The sequence below is a fragment of the Anarhichas minor genome, unplaced genomic scaffold (genome assembly GCF_050575085.1).
Source record: "Anarhichas minor isolate MPS153535 unplaced genomic scaffold, ASM5057508v1 ptg000045l, whole genome shotgun sequence".
Taxonomy (NCBI): domain Eukaryota; kingdom Metazoa; phylum Chordata; class Actinopteri; order Perciformes; family Anarhichadidae; genus Anarhichas; species Anarhichas minor.
The window spans coordinates 7,888,221-7,915,598 of record NW_027466491.1 but is presented as its reverse complement, the minus strand read 5'-3'; the positions used below and the strand labels follow the sequence as shown (position 1 = coordinate 7,915,598).

The 27,378-nt window shown below is 43.2% G+C and overlaps 1 protein-coding gene across 1 annotated transcript; it reads left to right on the top strand.

Annotated features, from left to right (window-relative positions):
• Positions 1 to 1,875: 1,875 nt before the first annotated feature.
• Positions 1,876 to 3,907, top strand: rps16 (ribosomal protein S16). The gene is made up of 6 exons (XM_076111857.1): positions 1,876 to 1,954; positions 2,045 to 2,096; positions 2,619 to 2,720; positions 2,971 to 3,067; positions 3,175 to 3,222; positions 3,721 to 3,907. Exons 2-6 carry the CDS (start codon positions 2,049 to 2,051, stop codon positions 3,864 to 3,866), a joined length of 441 nt encoding a protein of 146 aa, XP_075967972.1. The 5' UTR covers positions 1,876 to 1,954; positions 2,045 to 2,048; the 3' UTR covers positions 3,867 to 3,907.
• Positions 3,908 to 27,378: the final 23,471 nt, after the last annotated feature.

Here is a 27,378-nt window from a genome sequence, read left to right as displayed (position 1 = left end):
GAATTGTAATAGGAATTAATATGTATAGCTCTTATAGCAAATAATAAAGTGAGATAAGCACATTTTTTTGTCTTTATTTTTTAAATATTATTTTACAAACGAGCTGAACATTGAGAGTGTTGAGCGCTCTTTCAACCTGTCTGCCAGGTCAGTCTTAACATCTGACAGTTACATGAAATATATCGTACAATGAGCTGTAAACATCTATACATTGACTTGATTGTTCTGTTCACTGTTGCTGAGAGTTCTGGTGTATCTTGCAGCTCAGCTACAGAGAGAGACGAGTGGCTGGAGGCCATCGCCAAGGCCATAGACGACTACACGAAGAAGAAAATAACCTTCATATCAAGTCGAAGTCAGGAGGAGGTGAAACTAAACATCTGTGCGTTTGTTCATGTTATAAATTCACCCTGAATGTGTCCATGTTAAGCCCCAATCTCTCTCGACCCAGGCGGAGGGCGTTGTCGACACCGGGGCCCCGCTTGGTTCAAAGGCTCCCATCTGGATCCCAGACCTGAGGGCCACCATGTGCATGAATTGCACCTGTGAGTTCACCCTCACCTGGAGGAGGCATCACTGTCGCGCCTGTGGAAGGGCCTGTACCATTACGACTACTGCTGCTCTTACAAAACATTCTTGAATGAACCCCCTTCTCATCGCAGTTACACGTGTGTCTGACAGGTGGTGTGTCAGGCGTGATCAAAAAACAAAAAGCACCACAAAATGAATAAAAAGAAGGAATTCGTTTTTTATTTAAGCCAGCTATACCTTTGTGTTCACTCTTCAGGCATCGCTGGCTGCACTGTATGACAGACGACCCCCCCACCACACATCCACCAGAGCCCAAGAAGTTCCTGGCTGAGGTCCACCAGTTCAACGTGAGTGGCAGCTCACAGCAGTACGTGCCCTTCCCCACCACCAGCAAGTAGATCCAGCCAGCACCTCTGCTCTCATGTGCGGAAGAAGAGGTTCACGACCGTTGCTTGGCAATGAACGCTGCGTCGCAAATAAAGATTCGTGCTCACCACCCATGGTATGGGAGATGGAAAAATTGAACCCTGTCCTTTTATAGAACATGGAATACAATGAACTGTCACATTGAGAGAATAACAGGCGTTGAGCATCAGCGGGTACAAAATGAAATCATTCAGGAGGTTGAATGGGATGGGGCCCGAGATTATCCCAGAAACAATAACAATATGTTGTATAAAATAAAATAAAAATATTAATTCTGTTCATCTCATGTATCATTTGCTATAAGAGCTGTACATATTAATTGCAGACTAAAGTTCTGCTTATCAAGTGATTTCACATTTTTATAAAGTACAAAAAAATAAGTCACAAAAAACTGTTGCATTATCATTAAAAATATAGTCATGACCTGAAGTCTGGGGTGTTAAGCTAACAGGTGTTTGTTTATGTTTATACATAACCACATTAACCTCTTAGAGCTTTAACTAAAACATTAAATCAAAAATCTTGATCAGTTTCAGAGTTTCACACATCAGTTGCTGTATATAAAATCTACATTTCTCATTCACAGATTGCTCATAGCACATCATGGGGTAATGGTAATGATGACAATGGAATGGTGATAGAAGAGTTAGTGGAGATATAAACCCAGTGTGCTTAAATAATGGAACTGGGACAAGATTTAACATAAGAACAGGGACAGAGTCTGCAATAAACCTTACTTTAGTATCTAATTCATTGGCAGGTGTTATCTCCTGGGAGGTAATAAGAGGCACAGAGTGTTGGCAAGGATCATATTTGTTATATCATGTTAAGCAATCTAAGTGAATCTTCTGGATATATGACAGTAAAATGGAGGTAGAGCGATAGCAACTGTCGCAAAACCTACCCCAAAGCACGTCTGAAGTGTCGTGCAACAGCCCCTGATTTTCTGCACGTGAAACCCCGTCGGTCTCTCCGTACGGCACCCTAGCTGAAGACGGTATGTTTGTCAGCCTGATCCGTTTAAATAGTGTATTTTATACGTATTCACCGGTTTCTAGTGTAACACTTTTTCCTCTCTGTGTTTCAGAAACATGCCACCGAAAGGTCCTTTGCAATCTGTCCAGGTTTTTGGACGTAAAGTAAGTAATATAAAGAGTATTGCACATGTGGTGGTGTGACTATCCTGTCTTGCTAGCGCCCATTAGCTACTTTAGCTAACATAATGCGGTAGTGTGTCGGTTTAACACCGTGTTGTAGAGGCCTATATTGATCTAGACGTCATGAAACATTGTTTGAAGCTACATTACGGTTGTACACGACCGTAAAGCACATGTGATAATGTTGCTAGGTTCAAAATCGGGCTTTTCCCCCTGCATAGCGTTACTCTATCGAAGCTTGAGTAGCTAGCTAGCTAGCCAGCCTGGCTGCTAGCAATGGTTGTGCTTTTAATACCTAAAACAGGATGTCAACGTTGATTTGAGATCACGTCTCTTCACACAAAACAAACACCAATTTCTTACTTAATTGATAAACTCGTCTACCTTTCTCACAAACCTAATGTTTGCATTGAAACGGAACGCTACAGTGTTGTTCACGTAATACACGTGCAGGTTAAAGTTGATTTTATATGGTATCTGATGATGATGATGCTTCTGTCGTAGAAAACCGCCACAGCAGTTGCTCACTGCAAGAGGGGCAATGGCCTGATCAAAGTGAACGGCAGACCCCTGGACATGGTGGAGCCTGCCACCCTCCAGTACAAGGTGAGTCCTAAGGAGAGAGGGGGGGTTAACATCAGGGAGCACATGGCTGATGGGGGGCAAAGCACTGATGGGGATGAGCAGTTCAGCACAACAAGGGTGCTAGTTCTACACAAAGAGATGGGTTACTGCCCTTGTCCTAGCAGCTGACATCAATATTCAACAACATTGATTACTATCCTATTACTATAATCCTGGTTGCAACAATTGTTTCCTCTTTTCAATGGTTGTCATCTTTTTGTGCGCTTTTTAGCTTCTGGAGCCAGTGCTGTTGCTGGGCAAGGAGCGTTTTGCTGGTGTGGACATCAGAGTCAGAGTGAAGGGTGGTGGACATGTGGCACAGATCTATGGTAAGCAGAACTTCAAGTAGGAGTTTGTTGCTTCATATTTATCCATCAGCAGATATCGTGTTTTAGGATTTTTACCCTTTCTGACATTTATTGTTGTTGTCTTCCAGCTATCCGTCAGGCCATCTCCAAATCTCTGGTTGCCTACTACCAGAAGTGTGAGTATGACGTTTTGTTCACTGCACAAACATCACTCACTCTCCCGATGAGTGGGAACTGATTTCCAGACGTGTTCACTAATAGTAACATTGATGCATGGACATAAACGGAGGCTACAGATCCGAGGACGTCCTAGACAGCTGAAAGGTTGTCAAATAACAAATCAGGATAGTTAAAATGCGACGCAACACGCTAACAGTTGGAACATGAGCTGTCGATTTGTTTTAATCTACATTAGTCCATATTGTGCAAATTTCATCACATCAGTCGCGTGACACGGATTGCCTTGTTCTTGTAGAAACAACCTGTTACAACCACTTCAGGGAATTCTTATTGAATGAGAAAGTTATTTGTGTTACAAAAGGTCCTTTAGGTGTGAACATCTGCATGTACATAGTGCAGTGTTTATTATACTTATGGTATTCTGTACAAACTTAGCATGCAGAGTGTTGGAACACTTTGGATAGAGAATAACTTTCAGCGTTTTTGTCCTGCAGATGTGGACGAGGCCTCCAAGAAGGAGATCAAAGACATCCTGATCCAGTACGACAGGACCCTGCTGGTCGCCGATCCACGTCGCTGCGAGTCCAAGAAGTTCGGTGGACCCGGAGCTCGTGCCCGCTACCAGAAGTCCTACCGTTAATCCCCCTGTACATTTTCTTAATAAATTGGAGGAACAAAGAATTGAATTTGTCATTTGTTATTCATAAGACTGTACAGACGGCTTGCTTGCATCCTCTGTTGCTCGTTTTTTCAGTGAGGGATGTTTGTGTCGTTCAAATCGCTTGATTCATTAAGAACAAAACACTTAATAGTTACTTTTCTTGGTCACATGGCACAAAAATACATATTGACAGTAAACTACATATTTCTCTTGACATGGTGTCAAAAGTGTCGAGACATAATGGATGTTCTAGTAAATGTGTATTTACAGCATTAATTCATAATGTTGCTCTGCACCGTCAGATGGTATGTGTGTCTTCTGAGGGACTCTGCTATATTTTTATCTCCCTCTTTAATGAGCGGCATCGTTTTCTTCTGCTGAATGAGGCCAAGAAAGAATAAAGTGACCTTACACTATTATACACACTAATTATCAGTTCTGTACACCTCAGAGCAGATGTTAGAACTAACGTTTTTCTAGATGTTTTATTTTCAGTTTAACGTTTGTTCTTACAATTGGTCTTGTCCAAGATTTTGTTTGATAATTCTTGTGATTTAGTATTTTTATTGTTAGTGGTGGTATTTTTGAGAGTGAAAGATGAGAGAAATTGCGTCATCAGAGGTGCCATAGGCCTGCGTCACAGTGTTTGACTTGGAGTAAGAAAAGCACAGGTGTTACTAATCCCATTAAGTGTGCTAAAACACCAGGAACCTGAAACTAAAGCAGCTGAATTGCATTCAGCCTTCATTAGTTTTTATTATCGACACATGCTTTATCTAGTGCGATACAAAGACATCAGAGTAAAGTTTAATAGGTGTTTCTAACGGCCGCTCAATTTTCTGTCTGCCACTTATAAAACCGTCTCTAGAACGCTTTAGAATTGTAAAAAAATATGGAACATATCGTGTAACTTCAATCCCTGACTGATTCCCTGAGGAAATGCTTTTTAAAAATGATATTGTCACGGTGGCAGATGAACTAATTAGTTTTACCTGCAATTTACCCTGTTTGTCTGGTGGAGGTGAACTAATTGTATTCCCTGAATGGGAATCAAGTCAGTAATTTTATTTAAAATGTATTAATATTGTTTTTTTTAGATAGACAAACATTCTGCTTTTTTTTTTACCCACATTTAAAGACAGAACACTAATACTTACTTTACTTCTACAATCAGACACACTAATGTTTTAACTGTTTACTGATTACCACCTTCTACCAGCAGAGGGAGCCAGAAGACAGCGGTGAATCAGCGACGCAAAGACATTCCCTCACCAGCAGCCATTAGAAATCTGGCTTGCTGCTATTTCAGAAGTCTCATACAGATCAAGAAATATATGATTAATGAGCATTCACCACATCACATCTCCACACTGTTTCCCTTTTTTTGTGTGCTAAAATGCCTCTGGGCGAGCCACATACATCCTTGCTCGGATAAATAATAAAGTCCAACAATGGTTCCCACGCTGCCTTTTGCTTTGAGATCTCAGTGAGTAAACATAATGAGAAACACTAAAGTAATGTTGACTATAGTTCCAGGCCTCTGTTGTAGCCGCTGCTGATTTGATGGATGCTTATTCATTTAAAATGAAACTTTCTGTGCACAAATTTTAGAATTTCATAACTCTGGTTGGAGGTTTTATTGTATTTTGTTCTGTCCTTTCCACCCTGATAAGAAGGCCTCGTAGAAGTTTTCATCAAATCGCAGCGTTTTTCTCATTTTCTGCTCGTTACTTGCTGCCTGTTTTTGTGCCAGTGCTGATACACAAACACTCCACCACGGGAGCGTAATGAGGTGAGCTGAGCTGAGGCCCAGATGTTGTTGGCCTCTCTGTGGGCAGCCAGCAGCAGCCGTTCCCGCTCGCTGAGCTCCCGGGGGGCTGGGGATCAGCCCTGTGTACAGCCCTCCAATAATCAACACAGCAGGGAAGCCCACTCCCCACCGCTACTGGTGTTTACTACTGTTGTTTACTACTGTTTATTTTCTGCCCCTGCTTACCGCCTCACCACAAAAAGCCATAATGCAGCACCGGAGACATTCTCTGCCTGTGGAAATGTTTGTTCTGCCTTTCCAGCCTTGGAGATAATTCACAATAAATGTTGCCCTTAATAGTGGCCTGTAACTATATTAATTAATGATTCATCAACCATTATTGAAGCCGTTTGTTGCCTTATGAGAAAGTCTTACCAGTTGCAAGATTATTTTGATATAATCATGCACGGCTGCAGGAAATAAAGTAAAAAGTTAAATTCCGGTGCAGCGTGTGGTTCAATGTAACTTGCAGTAGCACATGAAAGGATGCTAACGACACGTTGGCCCCTGTACTGGTTTATTTTTCCTCCGTCTCAACGAGCCGCTGCTTTGATTCAGTTGCACTGCTTTTCCGGTAATTTAAAGAAATGAGGAGCTGTGATGGTAAATTAAATCAATTCGATTCGGTGCACAAAGGTGTCTGTGTTATTGTTGCACAACAAGTCTTGTAATTCTTTTAGCATTTAAATTGTCTCATTAAGTTCGCAGGGTTTATTGCTTTATGGCTGAGCACACACACACACACACACACACACACACACACACACACACACACACACACACACACACACACACACACACACACACACACTGAACCCAGCACCTGCCTTTCCTCTGTTAACACCTCTGCCTTCTCTGGGTCTCCAGATCACACAAACACTGAGGTGTTTGGGCCAGGATGCATTTTGTCATCACTTGCACTTCATCCCAACCTCTCAGGACGACGCCATCCGTGAACACACACACACTCTGCAATTAACACGTGAAAGCGCATGAATACACCCACACGCACGCACACACAAAATCAGGCTTCAGGCCTACACACAAACCTCCAGAGTGCATTCGTTTTCTATTTCATCCTCCTCTCTGCGGAGACAGAAAAAGAAAGAGGGAAGGACTTTCATTTACATATATTCTGACCACTCCTCCTCCTCCTCCTCCTCCTCCTCGGCCTCATTGCCCCGAATGAGTAAACAACAATTGGTTGAGGGCGTCAGCGGCTGACGATCAGGGGACAGTAGCCGGCAGCAACACATGTTGGCTTCATTGGAGAGGAAAACGCAGCTCAGCAAAGCGACGCGCCGCTGTTTGGAGCCGAGAGTGATAATGAGCTGCTTATCTGTTGCATTGTCCTTGAGGCGAGGTGATCACTGTGAGCATGTGTGATGTTTGAAGGGGGGAGGGGAGAGGGCGTCTCCGTTGAGACCAGAGACACATTTATTGGTCTGCTGTGTCAATGTGATGAGTTTTGGTACTAATACCAAGGTGATGCTTTTTCCGCCAATGACATTCCATCCTAATTTAACAATGTCAAACTTCCTATTTTATTTAAAGGGTTCAAACTAGACTTTGTGGAGTTTCTAAGAACCGATTCAGAGTGCAGCGATTGTCGAGGCTTTCTCATTCTTCTTAAGCCGCGCTTTGCAGACAGTCGAGCTCTCCTGCATGTGTAAGTGTGTGTGTGTGTGTGTGTGTGTGTGTGTGTGTGTGTGTGTGTCTGCATTAGGCAGCTTTGAACACTGTTCTCGAGTGTCTTTGGTGTAAAAGACAATACAGATGCTGGAATCATCTGTGAGGAGTTTGGGTTTCTGAGTCTACCTGGGATCATTTGCGTATTCTCTCTTTGCAGAATATTTTGTTTAGCAAAGAAAAGCAAAATAAATCTTTGGGTTTTCATCGTCATCGTCTTTTATTGTTTTGACTTTCCTTCTGATTTGTGCGAATTAGTTTGTGCCTTTCTGCAAAAGGACAATGATCACGAATGAGCAGCCGGCTGAATGTTGGAAATACACATTTCAGAAGTCAGGCACGAATGCTGCGTGACAACTTTAAAGTCAAGTCTCTGCTCTTTATTCCACGATCCCACGCTTCACCGCCGCTCGCTCCCTTAAAGTACCCCTTCCTTACCGTCGAGGGAGAATATCGAGCTGATGATGGAGTCATCTCATCTGTTTCACTCTGCACAAAGAGGCCTCGCTCGCTCTCCTCTCGGCCCTGCTTTTGGTCTGAAAGCAGCCAGAAAAGGGCACCCTGTTGCTGACCCGCTGTGTTAGTCACACTCTCTGCGGCCAGCATTGACTCATTCCCAACGCATTTAACCTAGACTTCAACTAAAGTGGAATTAGTCCCAGTGCGCTCACACCGCAGAACCTCTTGTCTCCCATTAAAACCTGCCTCCTTCTCGTCCTCCATCTTTGTGCAGGCGTTGTGGCGGCGGTCGGCAGCGTTGCACTACCCGGACACGGCCGGCACACATGGGTCATGCAGGGTTTTTTCCCCCCTGAGAGCTCGTGGTGTTACGCCCGAGCCAAATCGGGAGGTCATAGGCTACCTCACACACCCTTCAACCTTTACCCTTCGGCTCTGGCTGCGACGCTCTGATACCCTGCGACAACCTGCAGAAGACCCGCGGTGATCCCCCCCCCCCCCCCCTCCTCAGGGGTCAGCGTGGCCGGCCAGGATCTATTTTAGAGAAAACACACAGTTCATACAAGAGAGGCTCACCTCCTGTGCAGCAGGGGTGAGAATTAAAGTTCACAGTGACCCCAGACAGCTTTGAAGTAAAGAGGTTATCTTTCACTCCTGCCACGTTTGTTGACGTTTCTTTTGACGTCGTGATTAAAGGAGCACGTCGTGGATTGGTCAACTCACCTGAGAGGAGACGAGAATGATAAACTTCATGATAAACACTTTGTTACCAGCTATGTTTAGTCAAGATGAATCACTAGTTTTATCTCAGCTTTATAGGGCCAGCCCTTCATTTTATAATCACGCAGATAATTGCAGAATCTCTGTTGCTTAATATATTTGTTTGGGGTGACTCAGTCTGATCGAAACTTACAATAAAAGGCTTTTTTTTACTGCTGTGTTCGATTGTGTTTGGATTTGTTTGTTGTCAAGTGATTTAATATTATTTAAATATTCCTACAGCCTAAAAAAAAGTGTGTGAGTAATGTGTAAATGAAATGTGCCTGAGCTGTGTTCTGACAGGTGTGTGTGTGAGAGAGACAAGTATATTTAAATGTGCAGACTTTAGCCCCCTACTGGGATGATTTAACTACGTATAAATTCTACACATAGAGGCTTTAATAGAACACTTCGACATTTTGAGAAATACGCTTATTCGCTTTCTTGCCCAGAGGTAAAAGGGTACATTGATACAAGTTAATTGCGAGTGGAATCAATCGTCTGCTTAGCTCTTGATTGCTCCCTTAAAACATTTCCAGAATTAAACTTTGCCAAATCAGCTTTAAAGGGGAGATATCATGTGCTTGTGCACCTACATCTGGCTCTTTGGAGTGTCTAGCAACCCAAAACGGTGAAATAAAGACAACCCCGGCAATCAGAAAACATGTGATTCAACAAGCCAATCACATTTGGTTCCCCCTTCCTATGTCACTTGCAGGCTCATTAGAATATAACTATTTTCAGGTTCATTTGACCTGAAAATGAGCACGATATGACACCTTTAAATACATCAAATCTATTTCTAACGAGGATAATATTATTATGTTTATGATGATAACGCTCACCTGCAATGGTGAGGATGAGTCGCCTTAGTATCTGTATTAGTCAGTGGCAGACAGCAAGGATCCGATCTGGAAACAATGAGAAGAATGAATTACATGCACAATCCCAACGAAAGAAGATGCTACGATCACATAACAAAAAACACATTATGACTGTAAAACTAGAAACATGTTTTACCGCTTAACATCCAGTGAAACGCTAACATCAGCAGCAGGGGGCAGGTGGATTTTATTGTCGATGCTCTCATCACTTACAGGGGGGGGGGGGGGGGGGCAAAGTTGGCGAATCTCCCGAAAACCTGTTGCTCTCCTTTTTGGGGGATTTGACCTCCTAGTCACCTTCACTAAGTGCTGTGGAGCACATGAGCTACTTGACTCGGACCTGTCAGGAAGTGTTGTGAAGAATGTTACCGAGAGAGAAGAGTGTGAATTGATTGCCCTCCGACTGCTGCCAAACCGCGCTTAGTGTGCCATCCTGTGTTGAGTACGTGTGTCTTTCTGCATGTCATGCCCCCTATATGTGTAAAAATGAGGGGGGGGGGGGGCATGGCTAATTAAACGGAGTAAAAGTTGTTGAAAGGGGCTGGACACTGCCAGCACGAGAGGACTTGACGTCCATGTGTTCTTGTTTCGAGAGAGGGGGCAAGCGTGACGGAAGCAGGAGGCCCAGGTTGCAGCACCCCGTCTGGCTGCCAGAGCTCAGTCATAGGGCAAGGGATTGTGGGGAGGAGGAGGAGGAGGAGGAGGAGGTGGTAAACGGTAATGGAGGAGAGTGGCGTTAATATTAACTGCAATTCCAGACCTTCTACTACCAGTCTCTCTCTTTTTTTTTCACCATTTCCACAGCAGAGAGCTCTAAACCCCAACACCCTATCCTACTGCACACACACACACACACACACACACACACACACACACACACACACACACACACACACACACACACACACACACACACACACACACACACACACACACAAGTGTACACACATTCCAAGAGGCAGGGATGGGAGCGTGACAATCGGGAAACAACGGCTGTTAGTTACAGAAAATGCATTACGCCGTGGGCCCGGGCAGCGGAGCGGAGGAGAGGAAGTGGTGGGATTACGCCGGGCTTGGACAAGCAGAGCACAGGGCTGTTTCCTCCCCCTCTCTGCAGTAAACTGTTCAGATTTACAAGGACGCCAGGGATACGGGTACCCCATCCTCGTCATCGTCAAACCTCGACAGCTCCTGATTTAAAAATAATCCTAAATCAGCGCATGACAGTTGTCAGCAGGGCATAAGGAGGTCAGAGGAGCCATCGACTGAGGAGGATAGACAAATTGCATGAGGCGACGGTTTTTAAGAGATGAACCTCGTGTGCATTAAGATCCAATCTGTCCGCTGCAAAGTGCCCCATTCTGGCCTTTAACATGACACTTCTCCTACACTAAGATTGATTTTCTGAGCTTCGATTGTAATACCTTGTGTGTGACCAACACGTTTTATATACAGTATCTTGAGGGCGTAAGAATATCCTTCCAGTGATTCACGACTCTCCTTGTTTTTGGACAACAGACACATGACATCCAATATCGAGGATGACAACTCTTGTCCAGCTGCTTTGTATTGTGCATCAATGATAATGCAAATTATACAGATTTAAAAGGCTAAAGTTTAAAGATACAAATCTCGATTTTCAAGTCATTTAACTTGTGTTTTTAGATACATGTGTTAGATACTCTTATTATTTATTCAAATTAATCGGAAGGGCATATCGCTCACAATTTATTTTCAGATTTTTTTTGCCATCATTCCTATATCGTCAAAAATAGGATTCTCCGCACCGAGTTAATTGATGAGATCATGGAAGCGGCAACAGGGGCCCCACTGCAATGATGCAGAATTCCCAGATTTTAGCAAATACTTTTGTGAATACAATGTCATCATAACTGATAAAAAAACTCAAATAGGACCATGGTTGTATTAGGCTTATGGCCCTTAAATCCATTAAGGGCCATACGCCTAAAAGAGCCTAAAAGAGTGCATGGAGCCCCCAGTCTAACACTCTCTCTCCTCTTCTCTGTCCGACAGAGTGCACATATTTCTCCCTGTAGTCTTCATAGCAGTAAATAATAGCATTTCACTGTCTCCCCTCTCTCCTGTTCCAGCTACTGCTCACGTTGATGTATGTTTTTTTTTACTGTGGCAGCATCACTTCAAACCGGATGCTATCCGGCTGCCCGTCAGCCTCTCCTGTGATCACCGCAGGCCTCGGAAGACCCCTTCAACAGAAACAGGAAGCAGTTCAGAGCGCGGGTCACGACCCCTCTCATTCAGCCCAATGAGTCAAGCACGAAGCCCACCCCGGCGAAACACAGGAAAGTTCCGGTCCCATCGACAAGGTGTGGAAGGAGATATTCAGGAGGGAGCAGGGAAAGGAGACTTCTCTCTCTCTCTCTCTCTCTCTCTCTCTCTCTCTCTCTCTCTCTCTCTCTCTCTCGATGCACATCTTCATGCATGTGTGTGTGAGTGAGAAGGGGAGAGGTTCACATCTGTCGAGCAGTAGCCGTGTAACATTATTACACACAAGGCCCAGAGAGGCACACCTAAACACAGCTACAGCTGCATCTAATACAAGGCTGCATCCACAAGAGGAAACTACTGTATGAGCCGCGATTGAACAAATATCATATGGGTCCCTTTGGACGTCTGGTCAGAGGCGCTGGGCCATAAGACGGTCTATAACTAAAGGCTGGACGTGCATGCTTGTAGTAAAACAGCAGAATCCACTGCTGTCTTACAACTTGAGTACAGAGGCTCTATAGAGAGCAGTAAATTGAGAATTTGTGCACTTTTGGATCATTAAACGGACAACAATGCATTGCAATTTTCACTCTCAGAATTTAGACACTTAATAGAAATGGTGGACAGTGAATTCAGAGCACCATGTAGTAAATAGGGGGTGCTTTTGGACACGTGTTTTGTGCGTTTTCCTACAAAAGTCCAGCTACACGTGTAGATTTCCAATCGTTACACGCCTACAGTCTTTTCAAAATTCTTCTGTCCTCACAGGAAACAACTTGATTAGGTTTGGGCAACAGAACTACTTAGTTAGGTTGAAGAAAATATCGCAGTTTGGGTTAAAATAATCGTTACTGAAGTACAGCAATCAAATGACAAATAAATCAACGTTGACTCCTTGTTTCACACCCCACACAAAGAGTGGCCACCTGGGTGAAAGACCGTGTGTTCCGTGATATCTAACGAATTACAACGCAGTCATTTTTGTGAGTGTAACTACGAACGCGGTATGAGAACAGCCTGACAAGTGAAGTGAGGTATTATGACTCATTGCAAGTCCCCCAGAGACAGGACATGACTGGACTTGTTCCTGACTTGTTGGGAAAACATAGAAATTCTGGTTTTACGTCTGATTTGTATCAACCTGCCTTATTTATTTGCTCATGATGCCAATAAGCCAAGTGTCCAACTAAATCAGTCGAAATATAGTGTATAGATTAAAAATATTTATGTTTCTACTGGATGTGATCTTTCTCTTGTGAAAGGAGAAAACTCTTTTCTCTTTATTGGACAAAAAGCACAAAATAGAGTGCACAAAAAAAGCAGATGATTCTTGTTTTCTACGCTGACAACTACTGCAAAAGCTTCACACTCTGACAATTTTTGATGTTTATGGAGAGTTGGCAGCTTTTATAGCAGCTTTAAATGTAGGAGTGCACTAAGCCGTCAAAAAATGTACATAAATGTACTTCAAGTTAAATGTCAAGGAATCATAAATACAGTAAAAAAAAAAAAGAAGCTAAGACTACACTATCTCTCTATAAAACCACAACATAAGAAACTGAGTTGATGTTTTTGTGCCAAAGATTCAGGCTTTTTTGGCCAAACTATGGAGCTGATGTCATGGGAGCTTGGTTAGTGTTCATGTTAGGCCACATCTGATATTTCACTTTAATGGAGGGGTGTTAATAGCAGAGGGGAAGCAGGAGAAACATGGGAGGGATGAATTGGCTGAACAAAGAGTCGTTTTTTTTCTTCCTCTGTCCGCATAAATCCCCATACTGTTTTTTTCCTCAATAGCTCACCAGACTCCAACAGTATCTGCCCATTCCAACTTCTCAGATAATCTACACTTAATAGCTTCCCCTGTGAGTCTGAATTATTCAGCCTTCCCAGACATCTCTAACCTCTGGCAGGTTTATTAGCGTCCAAGATAAAGTTGTGAAATCAGTCCTTAGCAGCAATACCGTCGCCTAACACACGATAAGAACAAAGCCTATTAGAGCATGGTGGCTTTTTAAAGCAGGCATGCCCTCAATAGTAGTTAAAGCTACACTAGTCAATATTTTTTTACATTCACAATAAATCAAATGACGATGTGCAATGGGACAAACCTACAGAAAATTATCACCAAATTCAGCTATTTAACTTAAGTTTACTTTTGATTTTTGTTTTTTATTTCTGTTTTATCCACATTTCCAGAGTGGAAGATGTCACATACACCCACTATATGGTACTAGGGTGACCATGTTTTCAAACCCCCAAACCGGGACCCTTACTGCACGTTCATGTATGCGCTTATGCATGCACTATAGGCGTGCTAATGTATATCGCCATCTGTCCGTCTTAATAGAGGCAAAGACCCGCCCCTTCCGGTGTCCCTCATGTGACCTTATTTCGGAAAGAAATATGTACAGTAGTCAATGGCAAAAGACAAATACTTTCTAGATACCGTTCGAACTGTACCATGAATTACAAATATGATGTTTGTCAATTTAAAGATAATTTTGCAAGTGAAGAAAGACGCAGTTTGTCATAGTTTTGTTGTAGTATCATTTGGTTTTGTGTGAAACCACTCGGTGAACTTCATCTCTCGTCCGTTACCTTGGCTTGCTAGCTAGCTAGGAAACTTAGCTATGCCCATACACAAATGTAACGTTATCTTACTCGATGTATTTTATCCAGCGACTCTTTTTATCAGCTGGGTAACGAAAGAACGGGAAAGACCCAATGTTGTCGTGAGTATATCCTGGTACGAAATACATTGGCATCGTTGGCTTCAGAGAGACGCCACTTACGCGACTTTTGGGTGTGTGGTCTTTATAATTACGTACTTTAATGTCAACAGTTTTAAGAAAAAATGTGACTTTCTTGACGTGCAATATCATATGTGTAATTCATGGCACAATATAAACAGGATCAAAAAGTTCTTTGTTTCTCGCCATTGACTAAAATTGACTTCCGAAATAAGGTCCCATGGTAGTCTTTGCCTTTATTTATATGAGTATCACTCTTTCAGACGAATGCACACTGTTGCAGCATGTTGAGAAACCTGTTGTGCCAACGGTTGCCGTATCAACTTTATAAGATGATATGTCAGTGTTTCCAGCTTGCTCCTCAGCCCCCATGTGGCCAAAATGTAGCTTTAAGTGATTTTCATGCAAAGCAGTACTGCTGTTTATATGTAATAAACGTTCGTAACAGAAATTCTATCCTCCGTCTCCTTTACGGTGATAAGAATCATCTTCTTTAACAAATGCGCTGGCTTTTCTCCTGTTCAATTTGTCCCTTGCCAGTTCTGGTATTTGTCCTTTTGCCAGCTGTTTTTCTTTCCTGAGGTAAATCTCTATAAATCAATGGAAGTTAATCTGCTGAGAAGATTGTGTGCTCGCTCTGGCTATGGAGGCACTCTATCTCCATTGGTTACAGAGCATCCATCAAGTCCTCAATGAAGGCTCAGCGGAGCAGTGACATCCCGATCCCCTCTAACCCCATCACCCCAACCCTGCCCCCCGAACCCCCTCCTAGCACTTCTTCATATTCTTCTCAGGATAATTAGGTTATGAAGATCGATTTATTATAAAGAGTTAAAGCACGATTACTTAAAGAAATGTTTGTTATCTGTTGTTAAGTTTCACAATCCATATCCGCTTCTCCTTTATCTTGATGTCCTTTTGGCCCGACTGTGAAACGATTCTTCCTCCAGCACCGTCTCGAGGGCGGCAGTGTCTCGCTGCATTGGAAAGTTGATCTGATTGCCCCGTCATTCATCATGTAACTTTAACCCCGGGAGGCGCACAGTGAAGTGAAGACTTCTTCCCGGTGATATAAAGCTGGGGCTGCATGGGTGCAAATCATCTTCGGAGATGGGTTTTGGAAATTCCACACATTCTGTCCGGGAGCAAGTCTGTGGATATATCTAACCTGGTTTCAATAACACATGCACGCTTGTGATATGCAGATGCACTCACCATTTATCATACGCTGCAGAGTACTATCACTGTAATTGAAAAGGGAGGAAAAGACAGGAGAGGTAAAGGCGGCGTCGAGACCCTTGTGGGTACCAGAGTTGTTTCAGAGGTGTTTGACAAATAGAAAAAAAGACAGAATAACAGAGAGAGTAGAAAGACAACAGAAGAGCGAGATCTTACTAACGGTTTCCTGGGTTTGAACCCCGGATGACCCTGTTGTGTTTACCCAGGTTGTCCTTTAGCTCCTCCCTTTTTGCCCACCATGCTAAACCGCCTTCATCTGCATCTACACGCCGTTTCGCAGGTGAGGATCTTTTGTTGACAAATAAAATTTTTCCTAAACTTGATGACAAATGTTGAAAGAATACACCCAGGCCTTTACAAGCAGGTTCTGTTGCTACCCACTAGTTTGCTTGTTAGCTTCGGTGCTCCATGCTAACGTATTATTTAAAATATGAAAAAACAGATTTCTGTCAGCAGCTAGAGTATAGCCCGATATTTTATTGAATCTTCTACTGTGCAATACTGAGTTAACAGTACCTATGTTTATGCAATCATTTTATTTTTAAACAAATTATGAACATAGGGTAGCATTGATTAGACGATTTGAAGATTAAATCACGAAATCAGTGCTGTCAGAGTTACAATGCTGTAGTCACATAAGCGCCACATTCCATACTTTGTAATATTCAAATGATAGATTGGCCATTAGTCAAGAAAACCCTTCACCCTGTATGATTATTAAAGTTCAATATATTTTTTGACATTGTGACCATTTTAACTCAGTATGATTTCGTGGGTTTGTGTACATGGTCTTCTTCGTGTCGTGAGATCAGTATTCTGACATGTACTGACAGCTCAGGAGGCTGTTTTTGAAAGCAGGCCAGCAAAGACCACACGGGGAGAGGCAATCAGGGAAAACATGTCCGACAAACACAACCAACAACCTCTGACGTCGCCTTTCATCTGCCTCAATCCAACACAGAGACGGTGGGAGGAGCGTTGTGGACAGCTCTGGGTTCACTGCTGAATAACCTGTTTCACAGGACTAAATAAAAACTACAATGATGAAGTCAGGGAGCTTACAGGCCTCCGCTGCAGTGAGTAAAGATGTGCATTCCTTTGTCAAGCACTGTTAAGAGTGTGGGTCAAGCAGGTCAGTCCTGGACATTGTTGTGTCAAAGGGGGAAAAGAGGGGAATCTCTGGTCCAAGATGACTCCATTCCCTCCTACTGGTCATCATCCCGACCGTCCGTCTTTCCATTCGAGAAGCATGACTCAAAACTCAAACAACGCCCCCAAAGGAACTCCTCACTCACAAAGAATGTCCAAATGAGTGCGAGGGTCTCAAACATTCAGCGCTGCTCCTTTAAAACAAAGTTCTCCAAAAAGGCGAAAACACACGGAGACAAAAGGCTGTCTTGATTTTCAGCCAGCAGCGGAACCGGGCTGGTGGGAAGCTGAAGTAATGTCTAATAGCAGTTTAAAGTTACAGTTTGTGTTTTTATAATTTGAGTGGGAGCCAGAGGGTGGTTTAGTTCTAATGGGCTGGAGCCTTGTTCTGTGATGGGCTCCGGTATGGTGATTAGCTGGGGGGGGGGGGGATTACAGATGAACCCTGGACAGGGCAAGGTTTCAGCTCCCCGCTGGCGTAAACTGTGGGTGGCAAGGAGATAAAACACAAGGCAGACTCGGCATTGTTTGTGCTGCCTGTTTGTGGTCTGCATCCATGCAGGGGCGTGTGTGCAGCAGCCCTTATGTCTCTACAAGGTAGCAAGGGGACGCTAAAACCTCCTACACAGAGAATGAGGTGTAATAACACAGCTTTTGTTTAGCCAACACTTACAGTTGGAAAATCCAGCTTCCAGTAGGTGTTTTAATGCATGAAAAATCTAAGCAAAAACATTTGAATGCCACAAGGTGAACAAACCCACATAAAAATGCATAATAAATCCCAACGTGATGATCCAACTAGTATTCTCTACTGGAGGTCCTCGGTTAAGTATGGGGGGTCCCCCCGCTCCACCTGTCCCCCTGCCCCGAGCACCCAGGGTCAGCCACCAGAGAGGTGGTCCCGCCTTGCTCCATCCACACCACGAGACCCTATCAACGCTAAACAGTGTGAAACAACACATTAACCAGCGGCCTGTCCAAATGTCAGCCAGGACAAGTGCTTGCTTTAAAAACGACCTCCACACATCTCAGTTATCTAGCTGTGTGGTCTTCCTCATGAAGATATGTTGTCGGATTGTTTTTTTGTTGTTGTTGCGTTGTTGTCGTAACCTGCGCGAAAGCGTCTGCTCAGCAACATCTGAATCACCGCCTGCTGAGAAGTAAAGAGGAGGTTCCGATTGAAGATTGGACGGGGATTTCTGCTGATGATACAATGCCCACACAGATTTTATGAAGGAATTTATGATGTTTGAGAATGTGTTGACTCTGACGTCTGCGTTCTTTGGAGGTATAATCCCGCCAATGCCGTTTGTACCAAAGCTTAGCAAACACAACAGGGTTTATGCAATCAATGACTCATATTCAGGCGCTGCCTGCTGTTATTTACCACGTTCAGAGTCAAAAAGGCACCGTTGATAGTGCTGGTATGTGTGTAGAAAAGAACCTTATGGAAGTTTACGTCAAATTTAAGCCATATAATCATATTTCAGGCCAGTTTTAGAGCAAAAAGCCCGACATTTAGACGATAAAAACATGTTGATACAAACATTATCAGCTTTTTTATTTCTTTTAGACTCCACTGCAGCATTCTTTTTATTTAGGTCTGTCTATACTTGAAAGTCTTATTTTCTTAAAAAGAAAAAATATATATTTCAAGCAATTCTTTTCTGATTAGCAGTTTCTTGATGTTCTTGGTTACTGTCTCTAGATCTGCATTATTCTTCCTGGATTTTTCACTTGTTTTCAGGAAATGAGAGATTTAGACTCCACACTCAGGGAACTTGAGTCGAGTGAGATTTGGATCAGGAGATCCGGAGATTGACGTCTCTATTTGACGTCAATTTAAAAACTATTTTAGTATGAAAGATCAGTTTGTATAAAAGTTTAACTGACCAACTCATGTCAACCAAAAAAGTCAAAAACTTGATGGGAAATTAAGGTATGTCATAACAATCTCAAACCAGCAGCAGGGAAATGCATCAAATTCTACTGTTGCCTACTTCAATATATATATATACTTTTTTTTTATCACCAAAAGGGTAAGAAGGCTAAAACGGTGTTAATTTAAGTGTGGAGGTATAATTAAAACAATCTGTCCTTTCATAATTAACAGAAATTATGTCAAGGAAAAGTGACGCTGTGGCTGAATGTAAATGAAGTGAATCATCTTTTAAAATCGATTCATCACACGTACTAATTTCTGGTGTTAATGTATTTATATGAACGTTGGTCTTCCAATATACATTTTGATACACACAATAGATGCATAGACATTTGGGCATCTTTGGCATTACAAGATCAGTACTGCAGGGGATTAATATTGCGACACTTTGGTGGTATCGTGCAACCCAAACCCTCACTACTGTTCCACACATAAATCTCACAGAGCGTGACTAACCCGGCGGTAACAGGAGCCGGGGCCGGCGGTCCCCGCGGACCCCGTCCTGCATGTCAGTGTTTTAGACCGCGCCGCTGTAAGGACCAGCCCCAGAACCTCCCTGGGCCCCCGGAGACCCTGTGAAACCAAACAGTGAGGTCAGCTCTGGGCTCACAGCGAGGATTACACTCACACACACACACACACATACAAAGAGCTGAAACCACTGAGACTGGATTAAGTCATTAAGGGTAGCCATCCCCTAAAACCTCAGCCAGGGACTTTCTCTGTAAAGAGATATTCTCTTCTCACAGCAATTGATTTTCTATCTGTGAGCAAAGCTGCCTCTCCTGACCTTCACTCTGGACGGACAATTCATTTCTGCAGCGAAAGACAATTTATTTTGTTCTTTCTTAACTAATTCTCTGCAAAACAAATCAATAAAAGCCTTCCTGGTTATCTCCCACCAAAAAGACAATGAAATGAAATAGCTGTAAAGAGCAGACTGATGCTTCCCCATCAATAATATTACACCCGTCTGACCATTTCCCTGCATGCACCTGCACGACTATTACACACGCGCAATGAAACTCCATCTCCAATAACTTCCACAACAGTAACACTATATTTTTTTATTGTATCAAACAGGTGGTGATGACCTTCAGGGCCGGTGACTATAGGACTCATGTGCACGTGCATGTGTGTGTGTGTGTGTCTGTGTGCATGTGCTTGTGCACGTGCGACACCTCAGATGGGACAATTGATCCTAAGTCTCGCACTGCTGTTGGCTCATCAAAATACGAACAACAGCATCACACTTTCAGGATAACATTACCGTGCCTGCAGCATTCCACATACGGGGATGATGCACACGTGTATGCACACAAACTCACTCACACACACACACACGTCACACACACACACACACACACACGATCATCAATGCTCAATTACCCTCTCCTGTGTTTAGACAGTAATGCTAGTCCGGAGGGTCTTGGGTGTGGAGAGCAACCTGTTGAGAATAATTCATGCGAGTGTCAAAAGTGGGAATCTCTGGATTCTCTTACATTTCGTGGGCCACACACACGTACGGATGGACGAGGCCTTCAGCCCATTTGTCAACATTATAGGGATCAATTGTAAATCACGTTTCATTTATTGCTTTCAGCCAAGTCAGACGAGCATGGATATCGCAGTGAGTCAACTTCTGTAGAAGTCAATGGGATCGCTATTTATTTGGGTTATTTTACATGTAATGGAGATATTTGAGATCCCAATTTAGTTCACAGATTTTATAAATCCTGGTAAAAGCCACAATCCACTATTGATTTCCCAAAATAAAAAATGATTAAGCTTTAAAACTTAATTTTGGGGCGTCCATTTCATTCAACAGTCATTATTCATTTCCAGATGGCATGACCGGCACGTGCAGGGCGACTGTGGCTAAGTGGAGAGCAGGGCCGTCCTTCAATCAGAGCGTTGGCGGTTGGATCCCCGGCTCCGGCTCCGCTAGTCGCATGTTGATGTGTCCTTGAGCAAGACACTTAACCCCAAAATGACTCCCGTAGCTGTGCCTACGGTATATGAATGTGATAGAATCTGAATTGTAAGTCGCTTTGGATAAAAGAGTCTGCTAAAGTCAAGGCCATGTTAATTCACTTTGGTTCAAAAAAGATCTAACTCAACATAAGACAGATGTTCTGTTGGTGTCCTGATAGTAATACTAGTACATTCTGTGAAGTCACTTGCCTTGGACGTTCCTCTTTATTTATCATCTTCGTTATTTATGGATGACACGCTCAAAGTTTTATCTCTTTGATGAACAATTCCATGAACACTATGATGGAAATTGGGCCTGAAACTAATATGAATCAAGTAGATTATTGGTTATTCCACAAATAGCAAGATTTTCTGTCATAATTTCCCAGAGCCCAAGGTGATATCTATTTGTTTTGTTCAACCAATTAATGATATGTAACATGCCAATTAGACATTGAAGCTGGTAAAGCTTGATAAATGACTAAAACCATAAGTCAGTTCTATCAAAATGTAATAATTAAGTAAGTGACCAATCATCTCAGCACCTTGCAGACAAAGTTTAGAGCAACTGAAGTTGTCTGCATGTCAAATGGGACGACACGCCTTCATATTAATAAAATCTGTGAATCAACAGGATGAAACAGGTCTTTGGGTAACAAAGGCTGAGTCAGACATGGCTGTGCTCTTTACCCACTGTGGCTTTCCGGCTGTCATATTATTGCCTGCATCCAGTCAAAGCTTCGGTGCCCTTTGCATCTGTTGTTTTAATGATAGACCCCCGTATAACCAATTATACAGCGCTGCAGTGCCCCTCTCCTCACTCGTCAGCACGGACATTCATCAATATCCTATTAGTTTCTCTTGGAGCCAGGCACCACAAGAAAAAGTCTGCTGTTGTTGTTATTCAAGAGTTTAATTTTCATTGTAACAAAACACGCTTTGTTCTCGGCTCAGACACTTCTGGAAAAACTAATATTGGGGGATCATTGTCACCCGGGTTGCCATGGCTACAGTCACACTTGCCGATGATTGGATTCATTCTGTGTTATCGCTGGCTACATCCCCGGCTCCCAGAGCCCGTGTGATATTAATGATAGCGATGTTTCACCGTATCGTTTACAGGCTGCAACATCAAAGCTGCAAAAGAACCCCCCCCCCCCCCACTTCAGACTCTCTCGTCTTTTGGAGTTGGATTCAATTTCCACACTTTTTGAGCAATGAAGGTTGTGAGAAATGCCTTTGGACACCCTGCGACGCTTGGCACTTGTCAAAAAGTACATGAACGAGAGGTGGGGTGAAACACAGAGGGCTAGACAGAAGGCAACAGGGTCAACGTATCACCTCACTGGCCAGACGAGAGGTCTCGCATCGTCTGCTGCTGGGTCAAGGCCAGTGCCCTCTCTTAGTCCCCATCAGTGACTCTGTCTGACTGGCAGACAGGGATACAACACCGAGGGCTAATCCATCACTCTCCTGAATGAGGACAGAATCAATCAGGAGGGACCTTCAGATCACTCTGAACTAAATCACCATGGGCTGTCAGGTGAAATGCTGCAGAAGGCCCATTCTCAGTGTGCGTTACAACGAAGACCTGTTGAAACAAAGGCGAACAGCTGGTTGAATCTGCTCGCACTGCAGGCTTGTTGGCATTTCGTCCTCTACTCTCGATGCTAAATGGGGAGTTATTATTCTTTACATCCATTTGCAGGAACAACCCTTTAAGCCAGTCCATCAATACCAGTCCATTTGCAAGGGGGTTATTGACATTGCCTGACCAGTGCAACACTCTCGTCGTGTCGCATAATGCAATGCTCTGAGGTCATGGAGAGTTAGCTGGCAAACTGGGCAAGTCAGCGAGCTCTTTCACTCGCTAATTGATGTACTTCAGCCGCCCGGCCTTTGAACTGAATCCCTGCGTCGTCCACCAGAGAAAAGGCAGATGCCATCAGCGTTGCCTCCCCTTTCGCCTTTGAAACCCAAGCCCCCCCCCGACTAACCCGCCAGCTCAGGGCACGAGTGAGAGGAGCCGTCTGTTAGCTTAGCTCGAGAGAGAGACAGCTACTCCCCACCGTCGGGACTGGCCTGCGAGTACGAGGGAGTCGGGCCAAAAAGATTAGCTGTGTTTTCAGTGGGAGATGCTATCACGCTGGCGGTGGTGACTGTCTCAGAGCTTGGTTGGGCCGAGGAGAAGGAGGGGAGCCATTGTTTGTGCAAGACTTGAGCCCGGACTGGCGCTCTTCCAGCCCTGTGCAGGAAGCCTCTAAGGAATTATTTGCCTATGCGTTTGTGCATGTAGGCTTTAGTTTAGTTACTTCCGTTTCATGAAAACAACACGTCAGCAACTCAACTTCGCCAACGTTTTTCAATTTTTTTTTTAACATAATGTGCGTTTTTTAAAATCCAGTGTGTTCTCCTGGACTTTTGTGAGGTTTGCACACATAACAAAATTCAAATACTCTATGCATGGCACTCTGACAACCCGCCTAATTCCCAAATCTTGCAAAGTGGTTTTAAGCTGTGAAAGAAATGTTCTGTTTCAGCCAAAACCCAAAATGTATTCTCAGCCTTAAAGTTATTCATGCTTCTCCAAACTTCAACCGATAACTCTCCTGTGTGGCAGGGTTATGCAAATGCCTTGCCCAGTTTGTGAATTCCTTTTTCTGCTCATAATTTGAGGCAGAAAAGAAGGCTGAGATGAAATAATCAGTTAGGTTGAGTGGTAACAGCACAAAGAGTGTGAACAGTAATAGAAACATAAGTTAGTGGCCACAGTGATTGCAAAAATAATCTCAGGAAAGTGGACGGATTTTGCAAAAGGAAGGCAATCTTCTTACTGAAGAAGATTGCCTCCGCTAATACCTGCATGTGCTGGTATGACATCTGAAGTTATTTCTGGCTGGTAATGAAACGGACTAATGAGCAGAGTAACAAGAGAGGAGGAATTTCTGCTCATTGTAACCACCTGTTGCAGTCTTTGTCTCTGGCCTCCCATAGCACATGGCTGCTAGTTGATGCCTTTATTTTTTTGCAGTTATCTGCATTGAACTGCTCCTCCCCCATTCTTGGCATTTTCTAATACTTGGAAGCTCTGCCCAGAAGATATGTGGTTGTCACTTTTTACAAAAACATGTAACTCATTCAAAAAATATGTAAACACAGCCCAAACAATTTAATCTGAAACTATGTTGTAAAATTAATATGACTTTGTTTATTTGCTGCCTCACTTGAGTGACATACAGCGTGAATTACATAAATGCTTTGAGAATGAAAAAACAAAGCCCTATGTCTAAACCATAGACTGTAAGAAGTGGACGAAGTCACCGGGACGCCATCCATTGCTATGCGGACTGTCGTTTTGGAGCCTTGACTTCGGCATTTTGGCTGTCGCCATCTTGTTTTTTTGCAACTAGATATGGCATGAGAGAGTAGAGCTAAGTACCACCGAACCAAGAGAAAGGCGACCAAACATGTTACAAATAACTTTCATGAACCAAAAAGAAACCGTGAAATGGTTAAAGTTGTAAAATGAAAACAACCGGACAATGCCGTGGTAGAGACCTGTCAATCACTCTCATAATCTGCTTTATGGTCTATTTGACTCTAAATGGACCATAATTTACTAAATTAACATCATGCTGTATTGAAGAAGACTTGAAACTAGAGATTGAGACCATAAACTCATGTTTACAATGTTTACTGAGGTAATAAATCAAGAGAGAAGTAGAGTCATTTTCTCATAGACTTCTATACAACCAGAGGAGTCGCCCCCTGGTGGACACTAGAGAGAATGCAGGTTTAAGGCACTTCTGCATTGGCTTTACTTTTCAGAACCGGACGCTGCAGACTGATCCAAACATCCATCCATTATCTTTAACCGCTTATCCTGTTCATGCGACGCGGGGGGGTTGGGCAATGTACACCCTGGACAGGTCGCCAGACTATCGCAGGGCTGACACACAGAAGACCATTCACGCTCACAAAGTCATCAATTATCCTAAGCTGCATGTCTTTGGACTGTGGGAGGAAGCCGGAGAGAACCCACGCTGACTTGGGGAGAACATGAAAACTCCACACGGAAGGACCGCCCAGACCGGGATCGAAGCCTGGCCCCTGATCCAAACATGGTAGGGTACAATTAAAACTTTGATAGATGATTTATAAAAATCAAAAACAATAAAGAGACTGCAGAAATGATCCATCCATCTTTTGTTTTCAGTTTCGGATCAATCTCTGCTGAACATCTGACGTACCATTTATCATCAGTGTCTCAACATCATTTTATCTCAATCCAAAAAAGCTCTTTCCCACTCATTTACCAACCTCCCTTTACAGTCGGAAGACCGGAGGCCCCGAAGGTCACAGTGTCGTGATCCCAGGTGAGGCATTGTCATCGGCCCCATGACCAGGGTACTTAACCCCTTATTGGCTAATTCATATCCCAGGTGTGGAGCCGGGTTATATACGGTGTGTCCGTCATGGCGATCAGAGTTTCCTCTAAAACAGCCCAATGAGTGTGCAGCCTGTCTGCGGCAGGAGGTCCAGTTAAGCCAGTTGTAGGTGGAGGACAGGAGGTGTGTGAGGGGGGCGGAGAGCTTAGAGAGAAGAGGTCCTGCAGTTCGAGTTCATTATCAGTTCTGTTGGTGACCCCCATGTCAGCACTGGTCCTAACTGGATCCCACTTCTATCACTTGCTGGGGGGGGGGGGAGAATGATCACATGGACAAGCTCTGTTATGAACTGTAAGACAACATGATACTGCAGGCATGACGTGTTTCAAAGTGTTTGGAAATTTAAGATGGCCGAAAAGAGGGAGAAAAATAAAGTGAGCAAAGTGTTGTTAGTTTAAACTACAGTAAATCATAAAGTTATTATTCTTTAACATATTCATGAAACACGGAAGTGTTCCGTTCTTCTTTTAAAGAAAATAAAAAGATCAATAAAGTTAGAGTGAATCTGCAGCACACTGATGTTTGCTATTATCTCTTTCTCACTTCTCCCCCAGCGCAACCATCAACTATTCAAAAAAATATGTAAAATTACCTTTTTATTTACCTCTGCAACACGATCTAAAGTAGCGTAATGTCATACCACACTTTTAAATAAGATCACCGTGTCAGCTCATAGCCTACACACACACTCACTTCATCACACGTCTTCAGTATTTACATGCAGAGTTCAGACTGCAGAGCTGTTGACTCCAAACGTCATTGGATTCAATAAATTGACGCTTCCTGCAGTCCATCATGACTCCACCTCCTCGCCTGAGAGGCCAGCTCCTCCCGTTTGGGTTTCTACCCAGGCTATCCCATGATTCTCCCTGACAGCTGAAGCGTCAACCCCTTGACACTGACGGGAATTTATGGTCCGGTTCAGGATGCACAGTAGCCCCGGGGAGAGAACACAGGATCGGGGCACAGCAGGGACACGACTCCATTCATCTCCAACAAGTGTGCACTTCGTTCAAGCTCAGTGATCGAGGCCTCATTTTGATATACATTATCTTCACCAGCCAATTGTTTATCCCATATCTTCATCATCTGTTTGCATGAGAGGAAGAAAGTGGCAGTGAGAGGGAATGCAGCACTAGTCTTGTTTGGATCTTTATGGTAACAACGGGATGCAAAATATATCTCCTGACAAAACACACTCAGATACCAACACCTCCCACTCGGGAGAACATAATGCACCACATTCAGAGGCACACACACACACACACACACACTCCTCCCACTATACGATAAGCGTGGCAAGCTCACAAACAGCAAACCAATAATAAAAGCAATATTGTTTTCCACACGAGGCTGCCCCTGGGAAAACCTCCCTTCTGGGTAAAACAAAAGGAAAGGAAATCTCATGCATTTGCAACATACATATCTTGAAAAGTGTGCTTTCTACTACAGCAGGATTCAAGTGTTTTACATGAGTTTATTCAGCCTTTTTATAAGGTTTCTATGTTCTTAAAATAAAATATACATTCACATTCTATCCTGCTGCATTCACAGTGAGGAAATAGCAGCACACGTGCAACATTAATTAGGGTCAAAATATAAATTACATTATCTTACATTTTAATTTGAATAGGTGTCGTGTGCTGGTCTTTATAATCAAGTTACGTAACATAGTGCTGAGCCTATGAGCAGCTTGTTGTAGTTGCAACTTAATCAACAGAAATTCCATGCAGAGACAGAAATACAATGGGCCCCATTTTGACGCAGCAGGAATCACACAGGTGTAATCAATAACCTTAGTTATGCACTTGCACAGCTGGGGGGTACAAAATGCTTTGTGTCTTGCTTCTTGCGTCTGGTTAAGTTGCCCAAACGCAACCATAAAGATGCTCATGATGCTTCGCCACAAAGCTAATTCTGTAGAACATATAAATACATGAATGCGTAATGTTCAGTATTGTATTACTTTGCAGATATGTTTATTAAAACATTTCCTCATTATACTTTAGAAACTATTTTCTAAAAAAAATCATTAGATTAGTAAATCAAATTTTGTGCATATTTGCATAATTTACACATAGCTGCAATGTCAAGATGCCTGTTTAAAAAAAAAAAAGCCTAAATTGAGCACACAGTTT

Bases quoted from the DNA above. Each gene is read 5' to 3' on its own strand.
- rps16 (XM_076111857.1), top strand. From the start codon at position 2,049: ATGCCACCGAAAGGTCCTTTGCAATCTGTCCAGGTTTTTGGACGTAAA. The intron at 2,721-2,970 runs GTGAGTCCTAAG...TGCGCTTTTTAG, and splicing joins CTGCCACCCTCCAGTACAAG to CTTCTGGAGCCAGTGCTGTT. The intron at 3,068-3,174 runs GTAAGCAGAACT...GTTGTCTTCCAG, and splicing joins ACATGTGGCACAGATCTATG to CTATCCGTCAGGCCATCTCC.